General features: G+C 42.6%; 1 protein-coding gene across 1 annotated transcript in view; it reads left to right on the top strand.

Moving 5' to 3' along the window:
• LOC143988585 (ceruloplasmin-like) overlaps positions 1–21,635 on the top strand; it is a 209,706-nt gene that overhangs the window by 135,064 nt on the left and 53,007 nt on the right. Inside the window, exons 12-13 of the mRNA XM_077488263.1 lie at positions 2,198–2,405; positions 21,411–21,550. Coding sequence (XP_077344389.1) covers positions 2,198–2,405; positions 21,411–21,550 — 348 coding nt within the window. The remainder of the gene's footprint in view (positions 1–2,197; positions 2,406–21,410; positions 21,551–21,635) is intronic.

The raw sequence follows: 21,635 nt of genomic DNA, 5'->3' as shown, positions 1-21,635 counted from the left end.
ACAAAGTTGGGCGAACAGTCCGCGCGTGTGTACGCGGCCTAACACTACTGGTACATTTTCAGGTGCTTTATATTGTCAGGCTGCCTATATCTGTGATATGTGACATTGTGAATCTAGTGTGAATGTATGCCCTTTAATGTTACATTATTGTACTGATTTTTAATTTTGTCAGAGGTAAAAAAATACTTGGGAAAATGTTATATACTGTATCTTAATAATACAGTGCAAGACACAGGACTAGTATTCATAAACCATGGGTTATATACAATCCACCTTCAGAACAAATTGGCAAAAAAAACTTGCTAGGGCTGCCCATAGGGCACACTCTTATCAATGTGCCTACTCCGTCAGACTCCACCTTTTTGGTAGTGTCTTTATGTGATAGGCCTGTTTTCCTCTGAACAAGTACTTTCTTCAAAACTGTTCAATTTCTTTCTCAGACTTATTTCAAGGTCTCACTGCTCAGTTATCTAGCAGTTCCTGGATTGATGATGCTTGTTGTGTACCTTGGGACCAAACCGAGATCCCACTCAATGGGGCCGGCCTATAATGTTTGCTTCTAAAAAGAAACAAGGGGGGGGGGGGGTGGAGGGCACCTCTGTAAGTGTAGTATTAAAAGAGTATCATTTATTGCACAAGATTAAAAACAATTACAAGATAAGTGGGAGACATGCTCGTCATAAGCATGTAGTCCTGGCAACTCTACTGCATCCCACAGGCTCCTCACATGATCTGGGTAAAAAAGGCCAAAAATCAAACCAAGGCTCGGTTTCCACTAGTGCGACTTATCATTCACCTCTGCACTGTAAAGTCACATGACAAGTCGTTCCCCATGGTTTCCAATGAATACCATTCATATCTGTGCAACTTCAAGTCACAGTGACTTCAAAGCAGTCCCTGCACTACTTTGGTCCCACTTTGATGCGACTTGAGACCGCAAGAATACACAGGCATTGTTTCCAGTCGCATCAAAATCCGGTTCAAGCTGGACAGCATGGACCTGACTACTTCCTGGTTTTCCTGAATGTACAGCTATTCAGCACAATATCACACCAGAACCTCTCCCAGCTACCCGGATAGTACGAAGAGCCTGTAGGACGCAGTAGAACTGCCAGGACTACATACTTATGATGGGCATGACTCCCACTTATATCTTGTATGTGTTTTTAATCTTGTGCAATAAATGATATTGTTTTAATACTATACTTAGAGAGGCACCTAACTTTTATATGTTTTGCAGAGTTGCTGGACATACTCTGAGGATGGCTGCCTCTTTTTAAGTCACCCCCTTACCGTGGTTCACCTTTGTTTTTACCTAGGGACTGACTAATCAAATGTACATTATTACAAACTGAGGGCATTGCCTCCTGGAGAGCCAGATACCTAATTTAACTTCACTTTATAATGTTTGCTTCAGGCACTGGATCCTTTGTTAGGGGTTCATCTTGACATGAACTGCAACATGTGTAGTTAGCTGCAGGATGTTATAAACATCCAGGGTCGTGGTCCATGTCTATGGTTCCCAGATTCTTATGACCCCTTCAGAAGTATGCCCACCTCATAGCTTGGATCTTCAGTAGGCCCAGTGTTGTAGACAAGATAAAACAGGGTTTCCGTGTACATCAACACCAGTTCCTGGTTTTAAAACACTATCAGCATTGTGTAGCACACTGTGCAATTTTAAAGGCAGAAGATTTGGGAGTTATTCAGTTTATCTGCCATTTTGTCTCTAATGCTTTTCAGTGCAAGCAATTTAAATGTGAAAGATTTTCTCCTCCTTGGTCTCAGAAGGATGAGGTAACTGCACCGCACCTTCTGGATGATGCAGAATAAACAAGATATACCTATGCTCAAATCCCAATAGCATATCTATCTAGATATAGATATAGATATACTGTATAGAGAGATAGATATAAAAAACTGACCCGGTCCTTACACTGACTGAATATGGTCAGGGCTGCTTGACAGCCACCGCTTCTGTTCACAAGAGTCCCTCTTTATTTTGCTTGGGGGTCCAGTCCAATTGTTTGCCAGTGTCCAGTCATCTGAAGGTAGCCTGTGTTTAACCCATAGACTATGAATACCAGTCCTGTACTCCAAAATAAGGAATTTATAGGTAAGTCAAAATTCCTATTTTTGTCTTTTAATGCGTGGGCATGTAGATGTAGTCACTAAAATATGTCTTTGCTCCCACCAGGTGTTTTTAATGTTGAATGTATGGTTGCTGACCATTATACAGGCGGAATGAGACAGCACTACAGGGTGGATTCATGCGGCAAAAGCAGTGTTAAACAATCACCTTACTCCCGCGTTGTCACATATTTCATCGCTGCTGAAGAAATAGATTGGAACTATTCCCCGAGCCGTGCCTGGGAATATGCAATGTATCCTAATAGCAATAACAGGTAAAAACAAAGAACAAAAAAAATGCTATATTATACTGTATATTTATTTATTGTTTTTAATGATTTAACATATGTTGTTATATTAAGTGAACGTATCTTATCCATGAGGGAGATAGAATCCCAAACAAACCATAGGTTAGCAATGTTATTGTACTAGCTTTTCTTTAAACTAGAAAAAGTGTGCCCATTACAAAATGAGACAGGTTTGAGGTATAAAGATACAAAGTATAATTTTTTGCATTTTAAAGTGGGGTGCCCCCTAAAAAAAATAAAAAAATAAAATAAAAGTCAGTAGCTACAAATACTGCAGCTGCTGACTTTTAATAACCGGACACTTACCTGTCCCAGGGTCCAGCGATGCGGGGGAATGAAGCCCCACCTCATCACTTCCCCGCTCCACTGGCATTCTTACTGTGGGCACCTGGCTGTGGCTTCACAGCCAGGCACCCGCTGCGCATGCGTGATACGCCGCACAGTCATCTGGGACACGTGTGAGGCGCGAGGGGAAGTGAAGTCACCAGCCCGGGCATTGAAGAAGGCAGACTATGAAGGACCCCCTAGCAACAGGCATTTAGAGTTGAGTAAAAAAAAAATTTTTGCCCCAATTATTATTTTTTTTTGTTTTTTTATGAATTTTGAGCTATTTTTTTTGGTGGCAGCACCACTTTAAGGAGCATAAACAAGTACAGAAAAGGTGTAAATATTGCTAAAGAGTGACTAAAAGAAAGGGCTTAGATGATATAGTATCAGTAATGGAATGAGGATCATTCAGGCATTTACTGAGCTGAGGAGTAGAATGGTTCACAGGGTCAATGAATCCTGAACAAGTAAGCAAGATTTGCAAATAGTTATCAAGAATGGGAGTATTTCAGGGTGGCGGAAAAGAGAAGTAGAGTACCTAGATAGGGCAGGGACAGGAATATGTGGGGATGTGGATGGTGACAATGGGAGACGCCAAGTTTAGGGGAGAACAGTGGAAAAAACTGCATTGTGGAAAAAAGCTGTTGCATCATGTTGTGTATGGAGGCAGGTGGAGTTTTACGCTGCCCCAGTTGGGAGACTTAGTGTTAATTGCCTTTACTGGTTCTTTCTTGGAGAGCTTTCCTGGGTCTAATCCCCTAATTCTGTGTGTTTTAAAAGGGACAGGGGTCCGGACCCGGCAAAGAGGTTACTGAAAATCAGTGGTTGCTGCTGTCACAATTGCCAGAGTCTGTCCTGCTAGCCTGCTAATATGCCGAGACCAGAGCACCAACTAAGAAACATCTGAAAAAGAAGTTAGGGGGGCCCTTCGCAAATGGCTGTGGGTTTATAAATGGAACTGCTGCCCTTACTAATACAACCACCTGGGTGGAGTGTATGGTGAATGATGATTTTAAGGCAGTAAGTGTGGTGCTGTTCTTATGAGTGAAATAAATCCTTAAACCTTTCTGGAAAATACAATTAAAAAGTCAGGAGCTACAAATACAGCTTTTTTTTACTTTTAAAATGTGGACACTTACCTATCCAGGGAGCCCACAATGTCCTCACCGAAGCCGACCCGTCCCTCGGCTCCCAAGTGGAGGCGCCAGCATCTTCAGTAAGGGAAATGGTAAGTGAAGCCTTGCAGCTTCATAGCCTGGTTCCCTACTGGGCATGAGCGAGTCGCCCTGCATGTCCTGACTGGTCCCTGCTGTCTTCTGGGACCTGTGTTTCTCTCAGAAGACAGCGGGGGGGGGGGCCCCGGACATGGCATAGATCGCTGCAGATTCTGCGGCGATCTATCCCCGGAAGGGGGAGCAAATTCCTGTATTAGACAGGTATCTTCTCCCCCCTCCGCCCTGCAAGGTGCCAAATGTGACTCCAAAGGGGGGGAGGAACCAGATAAGCGGAAGTTCCATTTTTGGGTGGAACTCCGCTTTAACCAGGAATCTTAGTGCTTCAATAACACACTCTAACCAGTGACTTATACTGGAGTTTTATGAAGCTGGTAAATTAGATGGATAAACTTTCCTCTGTAAAAATATATAAAGTGACTGGTGCTTTAAATAAAGCTAGTAATCTAACAAATAATAATATATACACTTTCTAAATTCATGCAATGCCTTGCAAAAGTATTCACCCCCCTTGGCATTTTTCGTGTTTTTTTGCCTTACAGCCTGGAATCAGCATGGATTGTTTGAGAATTTGCAAACTTTAATTTACAGAACATGCCCACAACTTTGATGTTTTTTTAATTTTTTATTGTGAAGCAAACAACAAATAGGAAAAAATAACAGAAAAAGTCAATGTTCATACCTATTCACCCCCTAATTCAATACTTTGTTAGAATCACCTTTTGCAGCTATCACAGCTGAAAGGGTTGAGGTGCCTCTTGCTTAGGTGTTGCAGCCTCTGGGGCCTTTCAAAGAGGTGTGTACATGTAAAGACAGATCACGTGACACTTAGATTGCACACAGGTAGACATCATTTCACTAGTTATGTGACTTCTGAAGGTAATTGGTTGTACCAGAGCTTTTTATGGGCTTCATAACAAAGGGGGTGAATACATACGCACATGCCAATTCGTTTTTAATTTTTGAAAAATAGTTTTATGTATATATTTTTCTAATTTTACTTCACCAACTTAGACTATTGTCTTCTGATCCATCACATATAATTCAGATTATAAAAAAAAACATTGAACTAAAGGCTGTAATGTAACAAAATAGGTAAAAAGCCAAGAGGGGTGAATACTTTTGAAAGGCACTGTATATCATAAAGTGAGAATTGAATGTGCAATCTTATATAAAGTAACTGCTCTAGTGAAGAAAATATATACAGTGAGCAAAATTATAAAACGCAACACTTTTGTGTTTGTCTTTATTTATCATGAGCTGGACTTAAAGATCTATGACTTATACAAAAGGCCTATTTCTCTCAAATACTGTCCACAAATCTGTCTAAATCTGTGTTAGTGAGAACTTCTCCTTTGCCGAGATAATCCATCCACCTCACAGGTGTGGCATATCAAGATGCTGATTAGACAGCATGATTATTGCACAGGTGTGCCTTAGGCTGGCCACAATAAGGCCCCTTTCACACGGGCGGCTGTTCTGCCGCAGTTTATCATGTTTATTTTTTTCTACAAAATTCAAGGCTCCAGGCACAGCGATCAGCTGCGTTTGCACAGTGCGCTTACCTGCGTTTACGTGCGTTTTTATGCGGTTGCGTTTAACTGCAGTTTTTATTCCCATAGCAACCCTTTTATTTATTTATGTTTTTGTTCCCTGGAATGTACCCATGATGCATTGCGGTCCTCTGTATTTAAACCTGTTTCTTTGTTCTCTGGCTGAGTGTGTGTTGGAGTTTTGCAGGGAGAGGAGTGCTCAGTTTTGTGCCAGAGTTTTTTGAAAAAATGAATGCAAATATGGGTAGTTTGCTTGCAATGCTCATTTTGCTAATGATGAGGATGAAGACAAGAAGAGCGATCCAGAGTAGGCGACGTCCTCGTCGTTACTGGGTCCATCCCTTAACGTCTCAGCGCCTATCGATCGGCTACTTTGCCCTCATGTTCGGTGAGCTGAGGACTCATGGGGACAAGTTCCATAATTACACAAGGATGTCGGTGGCGTGCTTCGATGAGCTGTTGGTACTTGTTAGAGGACACCTGACCAGAACCACGACCAATATGCGAAGAAGCATTAGTCCAGAAGAACGGCTGTTACTTACTTTAAGGTAGGTTTTCCATATGTTGAACAAATGCTTAAATTCATGTACATGCAGGCTTAGGCAATATTGGCAATAGTGTGTATGTATGTATGTATATATATATATATATATATATATATATATATATATATAGATAGATAGATAGATAGATGAATCTATGACCTAATCTATATCACAACAGCGATTTTTCGCACATTACTACCATTACCATTATTTTTTATCCTTGAAAACTATCTATCGTGCCTTGCACAGTCAGTTTTATTTTTTGCAAATAGGAAACGTCATCAAGTTTCAGTAGTTTCTCATTATGTAGGTGAGCTCTGAACACAAAGGCAGAATTTTGCATTAACAAGCAAGGTACCACCAAATAATATTTTGTACTAGACCAACCCACCACCAGGCTTCCTGTTTGGATGCCAGCACCTACTACCAGAGCCGAGGGATGTTTTATCTTTGGGCTGCAATGTGTTAAAAGTCATCAGCTTATATAGATGCTGATGTTTATTTGTTACCATGTAGAACTCCATATGTATATTGATTTTTTTTTTTTTTTTATTTATTTTACTATATTTTATATTTTCTGAATTGTTATCAATTTTGTATTGCAGATACCTTGCCACTGGTGCCAGTTTCACCTCCCTCCATCATCAATTTCTGATGGGAATTTCCACCGTATCCACCATTGTGCACGATACCTGTCATATTATCTGGGAAGAACTGAGAACATCAGTCATGCCGGAGCCAACATCCAGTCTGTGGGAGGAAATAGCGGAGGAATTTTGGGAGAAGACCAACTTCCCAAACTGCATTGGGGCATTAGATGGGAAACACATCCGGCTCATCAAGCCTCCAAAATCCGGTTACCGCTTTTTCAACTATAAGAAATACTTTTCCATTGTGCTTCTGGGACTCAGCGATGCAAATATGAAGTTCATCGCTGTGGATGTTGGAGCGTATGGGAGTTCTGGAGATTCTAGAATTTTCAGAAATTCCGTAATGGGGCGGCGGTTTCAATATGGCGAATTTCAGGTGCCACAGTCAAGGCCTCTCCCTGGTACTACTGGACCAGATCTTCATTTTGTAGTGCTGGGAGATGAGGCATTTGCCTTATCTACTCACCTGCTAAGGCCCTATACCAGGCATGGTCTCACTGCCAGGAGGCGAATTTTTAACTATCGACTCAGCAGAGCTAGAAGAATGGTTGAGTGCGCATTTGGCATTTGCACTGCCAAATGGCGTGTTTTGATGACAGCCATGCATCTAGAAGTTGATCATGCCGTCAATGTGGTTCTAGCATGTTGTGTTCTCCACAATTTTTTGAGGGGTAAGGAGATCGTGGCCACCGAAACCCCTGTTTCTGAGGAACCCATAGGTCATGTTACTGGCACTCGTCCAAGTAATCAGGCCCTACAAGTCCGTGAACATATCACTGATTACTTTTTGAGTGAAGATGGACAGCTGCCATGGCAATTGGACTATGTGTAAATTTTTAACCGGTGTTGCATGGACCTTACATGTCAAAGTTTTTTCATCACAGTTTTCAAGTTTTTGTGTCAGTTTTCACATTTGCCTTAAATAAAGTAGTCAACAATTTTCAACAATTTAAATTGTTTTTATTTCTATCTTTTGCAATGCACAGGGTGTATAAAAAATAGAAAAACCTTACAAAAACATTGAATGCTTGCAAGTATAGAAAAATGTTTTTTAATTCCTTTGGAATATATATATATAAAATCTCCTTTTAGTTTCAAGTATTGAATTTCAAGTGCAACAGATAACGAGTCCTCAAAATATCCCCCACTACCCCCCTAAAAAAAAAAAAAAAAAGGTTACAGTATTCCTGAAGTGCTGTAAGGCCCCTTTCACACAGGGCAGATCAGTAATGATCCGTCCCGTGATGATCCGCTCGGTCGGCAGGGATTGTTCCATTGTCCATTGTCCCCACTGAGCCGGTGGCAGACAGGGCTGTCCCGGCACACTGTGCAGGGACCGCCCTGTGAGCTCTCTGTTCTCTTCTATGGGGATCGGAAGAGCACGGACCATCTGTCCGTGTTCATCCAATCCGCTCTGCAGACGGCTAGAAAAATTAGATTTCCCTCCGTCTACAGAATCGGACAATTGCGGTGGCACCCGATATCGTCCGCCTCCGCAACAGTCCGATTCTGCAGACGGAGGAAAATCCTATTCTATCCGTCTGCAGAGCGGATCGGATGGACACGGACAGACGGTCCGTGCTCGTCCGATCACCATAGAGGAGAGCGGAGAGCTGACAGGGCGGTCCCTGCACAGTGTGCGGAGACCGCCCTGTCCGCAGCCGGCTCAGCGGGGACAACGGAGCAATCCCCGCTGAGCGAGCGGATCATCACGGGGCAGATCATTACTGATCCGCCCCGTGTGAAAGGGGCCAAAGATGGGCACTGAGTGCGGTAAACAGTTCTGAAATATTTGGCTAGATGGAGAAAGTGCAAAAGATGTCTCCATGTACACTCCACTGTGTAGATGGGGTAATCTCCCACTGGGCCAAGTCTCTCAACCTAAACAATGCTAGCACCCAATCAGAAAGTTCAGGTATTGTGAGAGCAAGTGGGGCCAAGTAGCAACATGTATAAGCTTGGGACAGTGGGAGATTCTTCTGTGCGTACAGTTCAGTGTACATGGAGGAATCTGGGGTTGGTTGTAAACATTAGTTCGTGTAGGTAAAACATTAAGTAGTGTAGGTAAAACATTAAGTAACATTACACAACAAGAAAAATACAACTGTCATATCACTGCCATAGGAATACTATAAGTTTTCATATATTGGATAATTAGGGTTACGCAGGGAAGAATGGCTTGGTTCACTGCCAACATCTACGGGTGATCCTGAATGGGAAGATGAGGGTGAAGACACTGGGTGTGGCTGCACATGCATCCTTTGGTAACCAGGATTAGACGGGTAAGGTGTATACAGTGGTGGGGGTCCTGCATAAGGGTTAATGGCAGATGTTGTGTCATGGCACTGCTGACTGGGCATTGGTCTACTGAAAGAGCCACTAGGTGAATTAAAACCCATAGCCCATGGCTGAAATTTAGGATATGGGCGTTGCTCTTTGCAAGCGGACACAATATACGTTAAATAGGCATGTATATCACCCCTGACCTCAGTGCGCTTATCTGCAGGAATCTCCCTGATTACACAAAGCAACATTCTCAAGAACATAACATCTGGGTCTGAGATGTTGAGGAATTCATCATCTTTAGCCTGGTTTTGTGATTGTTTTCTCATTTCTTCAATGATACGGTTGAAATATTCCTCAAAAGGTGTCTCTTGTTGAGTACGTGTTCGACGGGTGGTGGAAGTAGACCGGACTCTCCTATCTGGATTTGCCTGCAATAGTTATAATATATAGATTATGCATCTGATACTGAGGTCACACTTTAGTGAACAGCCTATGATGGCTTGTACAAATATTGCAGCACCTGTTTAGAATAGATCACACACAGGTACATAGTCACACCTTGCCCAAAAATAAGCTGTTGTTGTTTCTCCAACATTTGTGCCAACACCAGCTGCCTTTTAAAAATGTAAGTAATATGTTTTTTTGTGGACAGAAATTGTGACATTTTTAAAATACATACCGCAGGTTCTTGAGTGGATGGATGATATTCTTGGGATGACACTGTCTCTGTGGTTTCTTGACTGGTGTCAGCGTCTCCTGATGGTGATGGCGACGAACTTTCGCGCCTTGCGCTTGCTCTCCCAGGGACACTTGACACAGTTCTAGGTAACAATAAAGATTACACGTTTAAAAAAAAAGTGAACATGAATATGCCTTTACTGGTCACAAATCGCTAAGTAAAATAAATGGATATACTTACGTGCGCATCTCAGTGGTGCGCCTCAAAAATGACAAAGCCTCTGCATGGGGGTTAGGCCTGCGACGAGTTGAGGGTGCTCCGCTTCTCTCCGCAGCCTTCTCTTCGTTGACTTCTTTTTTGTAACGGTCGCTCAGGGACCTCCAACGTGTATAAACCTCCTTTCCTGCAATATATAAAAAACATAGAATGCACTTTTTGGTTAAGTTCTATTGGCAGATAGCATGTCTAATTTTGTGGAATTTGCAGCATTGTCAGTGACAAAGTGCTGTATTGCTATAAAATGGCCTGGTCATTAGGGGGTAAAATCTTTACTAGGATGCATCTGTACCCTGCTGCATAGACACAACAAACCTTGCACTCACCTCGGTTATCCTGTTCAGTTGCAGACATCTCGTCCCAGTTCGGTGTGACATATTTGTAGACTTCCTCCCACTTTGCTCTCTTCAGCACTCGGTCTGCATATCCTGGGCATTCTGAGTCCCATAACTCTGGTCGGGCATGCACCAGTGCGATGATGGCCTCGTGCGAGGAATCTCTTGCCACCATGCTGTCTTCTCCCCTTTCATCCCTCTCAACTTCCTGTGTCATTTCCCAGGTACTCCTGCTGATTAGGATGTGCTTCCGGGTGTTTTTTTTCTTCTTTCACGCTGCTGGCCGCAATTGACACAAAAGACTGCGATTACCTGCGGTTATGTGCTTATAGCTGCGCTACATCGCACCTGGACGCATACAATTCAATTTTTTCTATTCGCACCGAACCGCACGTAACGAAATCACAGTTAAACGCTGTGTGTGAACAAGGCCATAGGAAAGCATTGTGTGCCTTTGGCTGCGGTGGAAAACTAGAAAATCCGCAGCTAAAAGCACCATTCTATCCGCCCGTGTGAAAGGGGCCTAAAAGGCCACTCTAACATGTACAGTGGGGGGTCCTAAAACCAATCAGTATCTGATGTGACCACCATTTGCATGGTGCAGATACAAGGAAGAAAAGAATATTCCTGAAAGGACAATCCCGTTCGCCAAGAAAAGAAGTGGCACGGTTATCATGGATGAGACGGAGGGGCTGAACTTTCAAAGGAGTAAAGAGAGGAGAGGTATCTAAAGGCATGGATCTGTTAAACAGTGGCATATACTGTAAATGTGGAATACACCACCTGGGGTGAATAATTCTGGTGAGTGCAACACCTTTAGGGGAGCACCATAAGAAGCACCAGCAAGAGTTAAAAGATAAAAGAAAGCATGATTGAAGAGCACGTGTCACTTTTTTTCGAAAAGACTTTGCTTTTATGAATTGAAAAGGACCGTGTTTATGATTATATATATTTTTTTCACTAGAACACCAGTCACTTTATATAGGATTGCACATTTAATTGTCACTTTATGATTTATGAATTTAGAAAGTGTATATATTAATTGCTAGATTACTAGCTGGATTTAAAGCACCAGTCAATTTATATATTTTTACCGAGGATGGTTTATCAGTCTAATTTACCAGGTTCATAAACCTCGGTTATGAGTCACTGGTTATAGTGTGTTATTGGAGCACTAAGATTCCTTGTTATCATCGCCATCGGCGCATGCACACTAATGAAAGGGTCCGATCATGCCGTTTCTACAGGGCCTGTGTCGTGACCGGCGGCTCCTGCGCAAATGCGATGGAGTGACGTCACGCGACTCCGGTCACTCACAGAGCTGAAGTCCACAGCCCCCAGAAGGAAGAGGAGTGAAGATGGATGCAGCCACCAGCGGGGACATTGCAGGCTTTGTTTGTAGGTAAGTGCAACATAATGAAATAGTATACGTTGCATACTAGACCCTTATGCTAAAAGAGGAAGTAAAACCCATCAGGATTTACTACCTCTTTAAAAAAACATCTGGCTACAGGATCCTTCTACAGCTTAAGGGGATTACTGGGACCATCATGGATTTTCTCCTGTGCAGGTATGCTGGAGCAGCCACAAGCCTGAGTAAGGGATTTGTTTAGGGAACGACTGTGCTTTTTATTCTACTGTTATTCCATAAATTTGGCAAGGAGAGTTGAGCGAGGTGACTGATGAGTGTAATCATGGTATGGGATCTGTTGCTTGGGATGAGCAGTTTTCCTACATTCACACAAGCATTACATTTTTCAAGCATTTTTTCAAGCTTTTTTTTTGGCAAGCATTTTTGATCATTTTTTGGAGCAGAATTGCATGCTTTTGCAGCTTTTGTCAGGCATTTTTCAACTAAAAGGTGTGGAGTGCTGCTGAAAAAAAGGCGGATAGCTGATGTTTCAGCAGTAAATGCACAACAAAACACTCAAAAAAAAGCTAAGTGTTGCGCTTTTTAGGCATCTCTATTGAAGTCTATGTGGACAAAGTTCTCAATTCTCCCTAAAAAGTAGCTCATGTACTTTTTTGAGCAACAGGCATTTTGCTGCAAGCAACAGAATGCTCAGATGTGAACAAGGACTATTGAAAACAATAGGTTTTTGCTTGTTGAGTGTCAAAAATGCTCAAGTGTGAACAGCACAAAAAGGGAGCAAAATTATGTAAAGAGGTCCCGAGCCCCCGAAGGCCTAATGGTGACCTCCAGAGTTAGGGACATCCTTCTGTGTAGAGTGGTTTACAAGGCATTGTGGGTGTGATGCAAGGTAGCTTGATCAGCGCCAGACACTTCTTGAATGCAAAGAGATTTATTGTCTCTTGAACAGAACTGTGGGAGAGGGGGCTGGGGCCAGGGGACCCTTAAGTAGATGCAATTTTTAATTGGCAGACTCCGAGACTTCTATAGGCAGACAGCAATGCAGGGAAAGTCAGACACCACATCTGCATGAGTAGGATCGCTGTCTCCTATGTCAATAAACAGTTTACAACAAAAGTTGCAACAAATTCCTACTTCTTGTACTATTTCCTATCTACTATTCACTCTACTGAGCTCCCAGCCTTTCACTAGACTTCCTGATCCACTTGCTACTGGATCCCCTGAGCGTTTCAAATCTTCTCATTCCGTATCTTCCTCAAGCATCACCCACGCATCCCTGCTGGGTCCCTAGCTTGTCACACAATAATGCTCTGCAAACATTGGCTGGGTCCCTGACTTGACACTTGCTGAAGTTTCACACTTCTTCACTGTCCCTGGTTGGTGAGAACACTGCTCTGGTACTTCAGCTACTCACAATGGTCCGCGGTAACAAGGTGCATGGTCCATTAGTGGCGACAGCTTCCCCTCTACCTCCAACCACGACAGGTTCTCCAGCCAGCAGAACCGTTACTTCTGGTAGGACTGCAAGCCCGCAGTCCCAACCTTATGCTTGCTCTCTTGCTTCTGGATAGGCCCTCAGACAGCCTAGCAGCCAGATGTTCCCGGGCTAGGCCTCAGGCTTTCGGCCTAGCAGCCCAGGGCAGCACAACACACTTCCACCCAGACAGCCATCCAGGTGGCACAGAACATCGATCACCTGACTCCACGCAAATAAATAGGTTCTTCCAGCAGGCCTAGGGACCCAAGAAAATCCCTGCTCATTCACTGAGACACCCCATTCATTCCTAATCTGTCATTGCAATGCCCTTTCTTATCTACTGTCATCAGATACCTGGACACCTAACAACAGAAGAGAGAAGTGCAGCAATTCCAGAATTAGGGTGAAATCAATTTAATCTCCTGACAGTTGGCCAAGGCAACTATCAATTGGCAAATAAATTTAATAGCAACCTTCCCTAAACATCAAGGTGCTACAATTACAATTTTAGTAGGCAATCCTGGGTTGTTATGAGGGATGCGGTATGGATTGTTGGCCACCATACTAGAACCACAAAAACAAGGGTATGTTACAGGTGTGTGTTTGCACAGTGGCTATAAAGTGTGTATGGCTATTGATAAAATAAGGTTTCTGACGTCCTCGCTTGATCCATTTTGTGCCACTTCTATTCTTTATAATGAAAAGGTTCTTTACTGTTTTTTGGCATGTTTTCATATATATATTCTAATACACATTTTTGTGTGTAGTGGTTTTATACCCTCATTGTTATCAAACGCTTTAAACCTTTAAACCTTTTTAACGGCCTATTAAAGGTTTGTAGCACTACCCCCGAAGGAGCTGCTGGTTAGATTTGGGCTTACCGTTACCTTCTGTTCTCCTCGTTTCACCTCTAGGGGTGTCCCGTGGTAAATGGCCCAGTAAGTCAAGAGACTGACAACAGATCCACTTGAATGGATTTTATTTGCAAAATGTAGACAATGAACAGTCTCTTAAATTGGGATCAGAGGGTTGGAAAGGAAGTTCATGCACTCTTTTCCAGAGAATAGCCATTCGCAAGTGGATGTTCACTCAAGTTGGACAGTCCCTCTCTCACAAGGCCTAGCAGCCAACAAGGTGCTTACTCAGGAACAAGTCTCTGCCACAGACGTTGTTGTAGAACATACAGTACAAGATAATGTCTCTGCCACAGACGTTGTTGTAGAACACGTAGGGAAACTAACTTGAAGAACACTCGTAGGATACCTGAATCTTTCAGCCAGCTTGGGGATATCCACGAGATGGATTCTCTTGGGTACTTCAGCCCTTCCAGGCTCTTACTAAGAAACCAACCCGTACTTGGTCTTCTTCTGAAGAGTCCTCCCCTGGAATGCATGAAGTCACTGTGTCTCTCCCAAACCGGAGACGGCACCCAACCACCTCAGAATCCTCCTTTCGTTTCCTTGCCTTGGACTAGCCAACCCCGAGAGATCAAAATCGGGTGGATCCGCACCCCAGGCCATAGCCTTCCTGGGGGCTAGTCAGGAGGACCAGGACCATGAAGTCAGTACATCATTCTGGACCAGAACCCCAACCACATGACGTCCGCATCTTAAATACCCTCTCCCAGAAAGCACAGCGAGAGCACAACTCCCACTGAGCAGGCTCCGAGAGAGAATAACTTAAGCACCTAACCAGACCATAGTTCCATGCCTGCCAAAGAGACAGTGCCCCCTGTGGCCAGGCTGAACATCTCACAGTCCAGTCAGACTGATGCCGAAGTCTAATTTAGACAATTGCACTCAAACCAAACTGCAGTTCAGGCATAGCTTTAACTTTGAAAGACGCATAGTGCGTGCTCTTTAGGAGCCGCCGCTACAGGTTAAATTACCAAGTTTTATTGTTTTAGGAGTTTTGCTCCTAAAACAAAGCAACGTCAAACGGCACATCCGCCCATAGCTCTTAAAGCAGAATTTTTTCTTTTTTTTGCTTTTCAATTATTTTTTATTTATTTATTTTTTTATTGCATTTTAACCACTTGCCTACTGGGCACTTAAACACCCCTCCTGCCCAGACCAATTTTCAGCTTTTGGTGCTCTCACATTTTGAATGACAATTACTCAGTCATGCAACACTGTACCCAAATGAATTTTTTGTCCTTTTTTTTCCACAAATAGAGCTTTCTTTTGGTGGTATTTGATCACCTCTGGGTTTTTTATTTTTTGCGCTATAAATGAAAAAATAACGAACATTTTGAAAAAAAGCGCATTTTTCTTTGTTTCTGTGATAAAATTTTGCAAATTATTAATTTTTCTTCAAAAAAATTTTGATCACAATTTATACTGCTACATATCTTTGGTAAAAATAACCCAAATTAGTGGATATTACTTGGTCTTTGTGAAAGTTAGAGAGTCTACAAGCTGTGGTGCAAATCACACAAAATTGACCACATCTGATGTACTGGTGGCCTATCTCATTTCTTGTGACCCGAACAAGCCAGGAAATTACAAATACCCCCCAAATGACCACTTTTTTTTATAGTAGACATTCCAAGGTATCTAGTAAGAGGAATGGTGAGCTTTTTGATGTTGTCATTTTTTCCCACAATTCTTTGCAAAATGAAGATTTTTTATTTTTTTTATTTTTTATTTTTTATTTAAAATTTTCATTGTAATAGGTTATTTCTCTCACGTGGCATGTGTATACCACAAATAATGCCCCAAAATAAATTCTGCTACTCCTCATGAGTATTACGATACCACATGTGTGGGACTTTTCCACAGCCTAGCCACATAGAGAGACCCAACATGCAGGGAGTGCCATCACGTGTTCTAGGAGCATAAATTACACATCTAACTTGTTGACTACCTATTACACTTTTGAAGGCCCTGGAGCACCAGGACAATGACACGTGACACCGACCTGGCACTGATGACAGATGGCACTGATACGTGGCACTGATGACAGGTGCCACTAATATGTGGCACTAATGACACGTGACACTGATGACAGATGGCACTGATACCTGGCATTGATGGCACATGACACTTGTAACAGATGGCACGGGACACTGACAGGTGGCACTGATGACAGGTGGCACTGATACGTGGCACTGATGACTGTTGGCACTAATATTTGGCACTGATGAAACATGACACTGATATGGCACTGATGACAGATGGCACTATGTGGCACTGATGACAGGTGGCACTGATGACAGATGGCACTATGTGGCACTGATGACAGGTGGCACTGATGACAGATGGGCACTGTATTTTTATTTATTTATTTATTTTACACTGACTGCTGCAGAGATGCAGCGGTTCATCTCTCTCTCCTCATGCGCTGTCTGTGTGAGGAGGGAGAGCCGGCGATGAGAGCTGATCTCATATGTTTACATTGGGCACGCCGATCACGCTGTAAACGGCCGCTGTGATTGGCCGTTTACAGCGATCTGTGACTGGCTGTGTCCGGGGGACACGGCCAGCACAGAACTTCCCCGATGCGCGCCCGCGTCGGCATGCATTAGGGAAGTAAGCAGGAGTATGTCCAGGGATGGCCTCCTGGCTGTTAGCATCCACACTGTAGCCGTCTTTTGGCTATAGCGCGGGCGCGAAGTGGTTAGTGTAAATATGAGATCTGAGGTCTTTTTGACCCCAGATCTCATATTTAAGAGGTCCTGTCATGCTTTTTTTCCTATTACAAGGGATGTTTACATTCCTTGTAATAGGAATAAAAGTGACCCAATTTTTTAAACTGTGTCAAAATAAAAAATTTAAATTAAAATAAATAAGAAACAAAAAACACTTTAAAAAAAAAAAATAAAGCGCCCAGCCCCAAAGAGCTTGCACACAGAAGTGAATGCATACGTGAGTAGTGCCCGCATATGAAAACGGTATTCAAACCACACATGTGAGGTATCGCCACGATCGTTAGAGCAAGATCACTAATTCTAGCTCTAGATCTCCTCTGCAACTCAAAACTGGTAACCTGTAGAAATATTTAAACATCGCTATGGAGAGTTTTAAGGGTAAAAGTTTGTCGCCATTCCACAAGCGGGGGCCCTTTTGAAGCTTGACATTTTGGGTATCAATTTACTCGGCGTAACATTATCTTTCACAACAAAGATGCAGGTAAAGATCAGCTCCAAACTAATTAAGAATAATATGGTACCAACATCCCTAAATTATAAAGTGGGAAAAATTGGAGATATGGGATTTTAAAGTTACAAAATATTAGAAAACTACTCCAGTCTACTATATAAAAGACACCAATTATTTATTTAAGAAATTCATAAAAAGTTAAGACTATAGTGTTGTTCAATGTCATTAGGTATACACACACAGCCTATCATTGACAAAGAAATACTGTAATCAAATACTTATTGATATCACGTCCAAATCTTTCAACATGTTTCGCAGGTGTGGCTTCTTCAGGAAAAAGGACGTAAATATTCATTTAGCAAATATAGAGAAACACATTTCACTCAGCTCTAGGTGTATATAAAAAAGAAAGAAAACAGTATTAATATACAAAAATAACTACAACTTCAAAAAGTACAATCTTGCACACACCTGGCTGTAAACCTTTCACAGATCAAGTGAGCAACACCTCTTGGAAAAGCCCACAATCCTCCTACCTCAAAAGATGGGGCGTGGGAGTATGTTCCATTGGGAAATCCCCCTAGATAGCCTGATAGCCCTACAGCCAACTCCAATCCATAAAGGGCCAGATCACCCGTAGAAGACCAATGGCAGTGAAAGCCCTCAGTGTGGGGGGAAACATCTAGCCAATCAACAAGATGATAATGATTTATCTAGCCTGTACCTATTTATAAATACAGCAAATAATAACAAAGAAGGAGGACTACCATTTAAATTCCATACTTGAATGGAGAAAGATGGTCATACCATCGTTCGTTAAATTAGCAAAAAAACAAAAACAAATTTTAACTTGTAAAAAACAAGTGTAAAAAAAGAGGCTCGGTCCTTAACTTCTTCAGATCCGCGCTATAGCCGAATGACGGCTATATCGTGGACCTACTTTGCCGGGAGAGCGTCAATAGACATCCTCCCGTGCCTGAGCGGCCTGCACGCCCCCTGCAGCGCGTGTGCAGCATGCTCTGTGATCAGCGAGTCTGAGACTTGGCCCTTTACCACATAATCAGCTATCAGCCACTGACAGCTGATCATGTGATGTAAATAGTGGCGGCAATCAGCAAATTTTTGTCCTCGCGCTGACAGCTCAAGGAGAAAAAAAAACAATCATCGGGAACGATCAAGGAAAGCTCCCACCAGCACAACAGTGCCCACCAGCGCCACCTATCACTGCACACAGTGCCACCTAACAGTGTCACCAATCAGTGCCTCATCAACAGTACTGCCCATCAGTGCCACCTATCAGTGACCATCAGTGCCATCCATCAGTGGTACCTCTCAGTAACACCTATCTGGGCTCATCAGTGCCACCTTATCAGTGGCCATCAGTGCCACCTTATTTGTACCCTTCAGTACCGCCTTATCTGTGCCCATCAGTGCCGCCTTATCTGTGCCCATCAGTGTTTACCAGTGCCGCCTCATCAGCGCATATCAATGAAGGAGAAAAATTACTTGTTTGCAAAACTTTATAACAAACCTTTTTTTTTTTTTTCCAAATTTTCCATCTTTTTTTGTTTGTTTAGCAAAAAATAAAAACCCCAACTGTGGTTAACCACTTGCTTACTGGGCACTTAAACCCCCCTCCTATCCAGACCAATTTTCAGCTTTCAGTGCTGATGCACTTTAAATGACAATTGCACGGTCATACAGCACTGCGCCCAAATGAAATTTTTATAATTTTTTCCCCCAAATAGAGCTTTCATTTGGTGGTATTTTATCACCTGTACGATTTTTATTTTTTGTTAAAAAAATGTAAAAAGACAGAATTTTTAAGAAAAAAATCTTTTTTTTGTTATATTTTGTTATAACTTTGTTATAAAATTTTAAAACTGGTAATTTATCTGGCACTGATGTACGCCGATGAGGCGGCAGTGATGGGCACTGATGGGTGACAGTGATGGGCACTGATCGGTTACACTGATAGGCTGCATTTCAATGTGGCACTGATTGGCACCACTGGTGGGGGTGGCACTTGTGGGCATTGATAGGTGGCACTGGTGAGCACTTTCAGGTTCCAATTATAAAGCATAATGGCCTCTTTCATTTCGGGACCGATGGACCTTTAAGCTGAGCCGGTGAGGAGCTTTTTTTTCCTCCTCTGCTGTCAGCTTGAGGAGAAAAAAAAGATCACCAAGCTTTTGTTTACATCATGTGATCAGCTGTCATTGGCCCAGGAATTGACATCCACGCTGTGGCCGTCACTCTATTTGTGTGAAAAAAATGATAAAAATTTAATTTGAGTACAGTGTTGTATGGCCGCGCAAATTTCATTAAGGCTGGGTTCACACTGCTGCGGCTAGGAGACCTGGATGTGATTCGCACCGCACTGCAGTGCAAATCACATCCGATCTCTGTGCGATGCGAGTTCAGCCATACAGATAGTATGGCTGAATTCGCATCGCACCCGCCCCAAACTCGCACAGGACCCTTTTTTTGGTCCGCAGCAGAATCGGATCGCATGGGTGTTCACACCATGCGATTCGATTCCTGTCCGAGTTTGCAGATCGCACTGCAATATGCGAACTGATCTGGGGTTGTCATTAACGTTTCAATGACACTCCCAGCAGTTCACATAGGGCAGTGTGAACTGCCGCCGGGAGGCATGCGATGCGGGGAACCCGCGTTCCCGCATCGCTTCAGTGTGAACCCAGCCTAAAAGTGCATCAGCGCTGAAAACTGAAAATTGGTCTGGACAGGAGGGGGGTTTTAGTCCCCAGTAAGCAAATGGTTAAGTGGTTAAACCCACAACCAAAAATGCAGTATAATGCAGCTTACCGATCCTTAAATGTGGTGTCTGTATTCATTTTCTTATTTTAGGCTGGGTTCACACTATTGCGAATTGAATGCAGAGAATCGCAATAGCAGGAGATCTCTATGGAGCCAGTTCATATATCTCCAGTGTGAATTTTGGTCTGTTTCAGGTCCGAATTCAGCCAAAAATAAAGGCTGAAATCGGACCTGAAACAGTGAACGGGGACGTACCGAACCCCTGCTGTGAGCCGCATGCAAAGATAGTGTGAACCCAGCCTTAGGCTTTTCTTCCCTCAGTTTTCCCGCGTGGTAATCTGGCCAGTAACACCCCTTCCATATAATATGAACATCACTCTGGATGAATAAGCACATGGGGCAGATTTGGGCAGACACACTGTCAGTCTGGGGGGGTGTAAAAATTACTAGCACATTTAAATACACCAACACATTGAAATTAAACTCCAGCTAATACTTTATAATCAGTTACAGCAGACAGTTTTCTTTTTCCTTTTGGGGTAAAGATTTTACAGAAATAAATAAACGTTGATAATTTTAAGCATCCTGCCAGTGTTAAATGGTCTGCCTCATCCATGTAATTGGAACAGTGCTTTTCTGTTGAAAAACAGACTGGCTGGATCACCAGGTGAAAATAAAAGAAAGTCTATAAAATAAAACTAACACAACCATCACATCAAGGAATTGGTAAGCCACTATATAATAAATGTTTTCTTTTGGGTTTAATACTGTTTTAAAGTGGTTGTATACCCCTACAGTACATATACCCAGTGAAGTAACTGTTCTCAGGTGATACACAGATGAAACAAATCCTCCTGCATAAGTTGCACCTTCCTACTTGCAGTCTTCTCTTCTCTTCATCTGTTCAAAGTCCACAATTTATAAAGCGCGCCTGAGCTGTCAGAAAAAGGCAACGGAGAGCTGAAATTATACTCTGTAGAGCTCAGTGAGGAGAGCTCTGAGAGCTGATTGGGGGAGAAGGGACAACCCCACCACACACACACAATCTTTACACAGGATCAGAGCTGAGGCTGTCAATCAGCTGGAGATCCCTCTCCTGTCATCTTTTTTCTCTTTGAGTCGGGAAAACTTCTCAAATGTGATTCATGCTGATAGCAGGGGAATGAAGCAGCAGAAATGACACTTAGTGCTCTTAATTGAGACAAGTACACACTATAGAGGGGTATGGTTTGCTCATATTTCATGTCTGAGGTTTACAAATACTTTAAATCTATCTGAACTACATGTCTGATAACTGTTGGTGTCAATTTCATATAGGGCATAAATTAAACTTCAAACTTCTCTGACTCTTCCCTAAAGACCCGGAGATGTATTTTTAAACAGAACAAACACAACTATTGGCCCTATATATACGAAAGTTGTGTACATAGGCTACACAGATGAAACCTTTACAAGACGCAAAACAAGAACAAAACACGAAGTTCATTTAGGAATTCAAGGTAAGCACTCCTTTATATGATTGTGAACCTTACGTATCTTCATAGATTGTTTACCACTTACTTCACTAAGTTTACCTTTAACTGT

The sequence above is a fragment of the Lithobates pipiens genome, unplaced genomic scaffold, assembly GCF_037356315.1.
Source record: "Lithobates pipiens isolate NorthernLeopardFrog02 unplaced genomic scaffold, aLitPip1_a1.2 Scaffold_18, whole genome shotgun sequence".
NCBI classification, from domain to species: Eukaryota; Metazoa; Chordata; class Amphibia; order Anura; family Ranidae; genus Lithobates; species Lithobates pipiens.
This window is presented reverse-complemented; position numbering and strand designations above follow the sequence as displayed.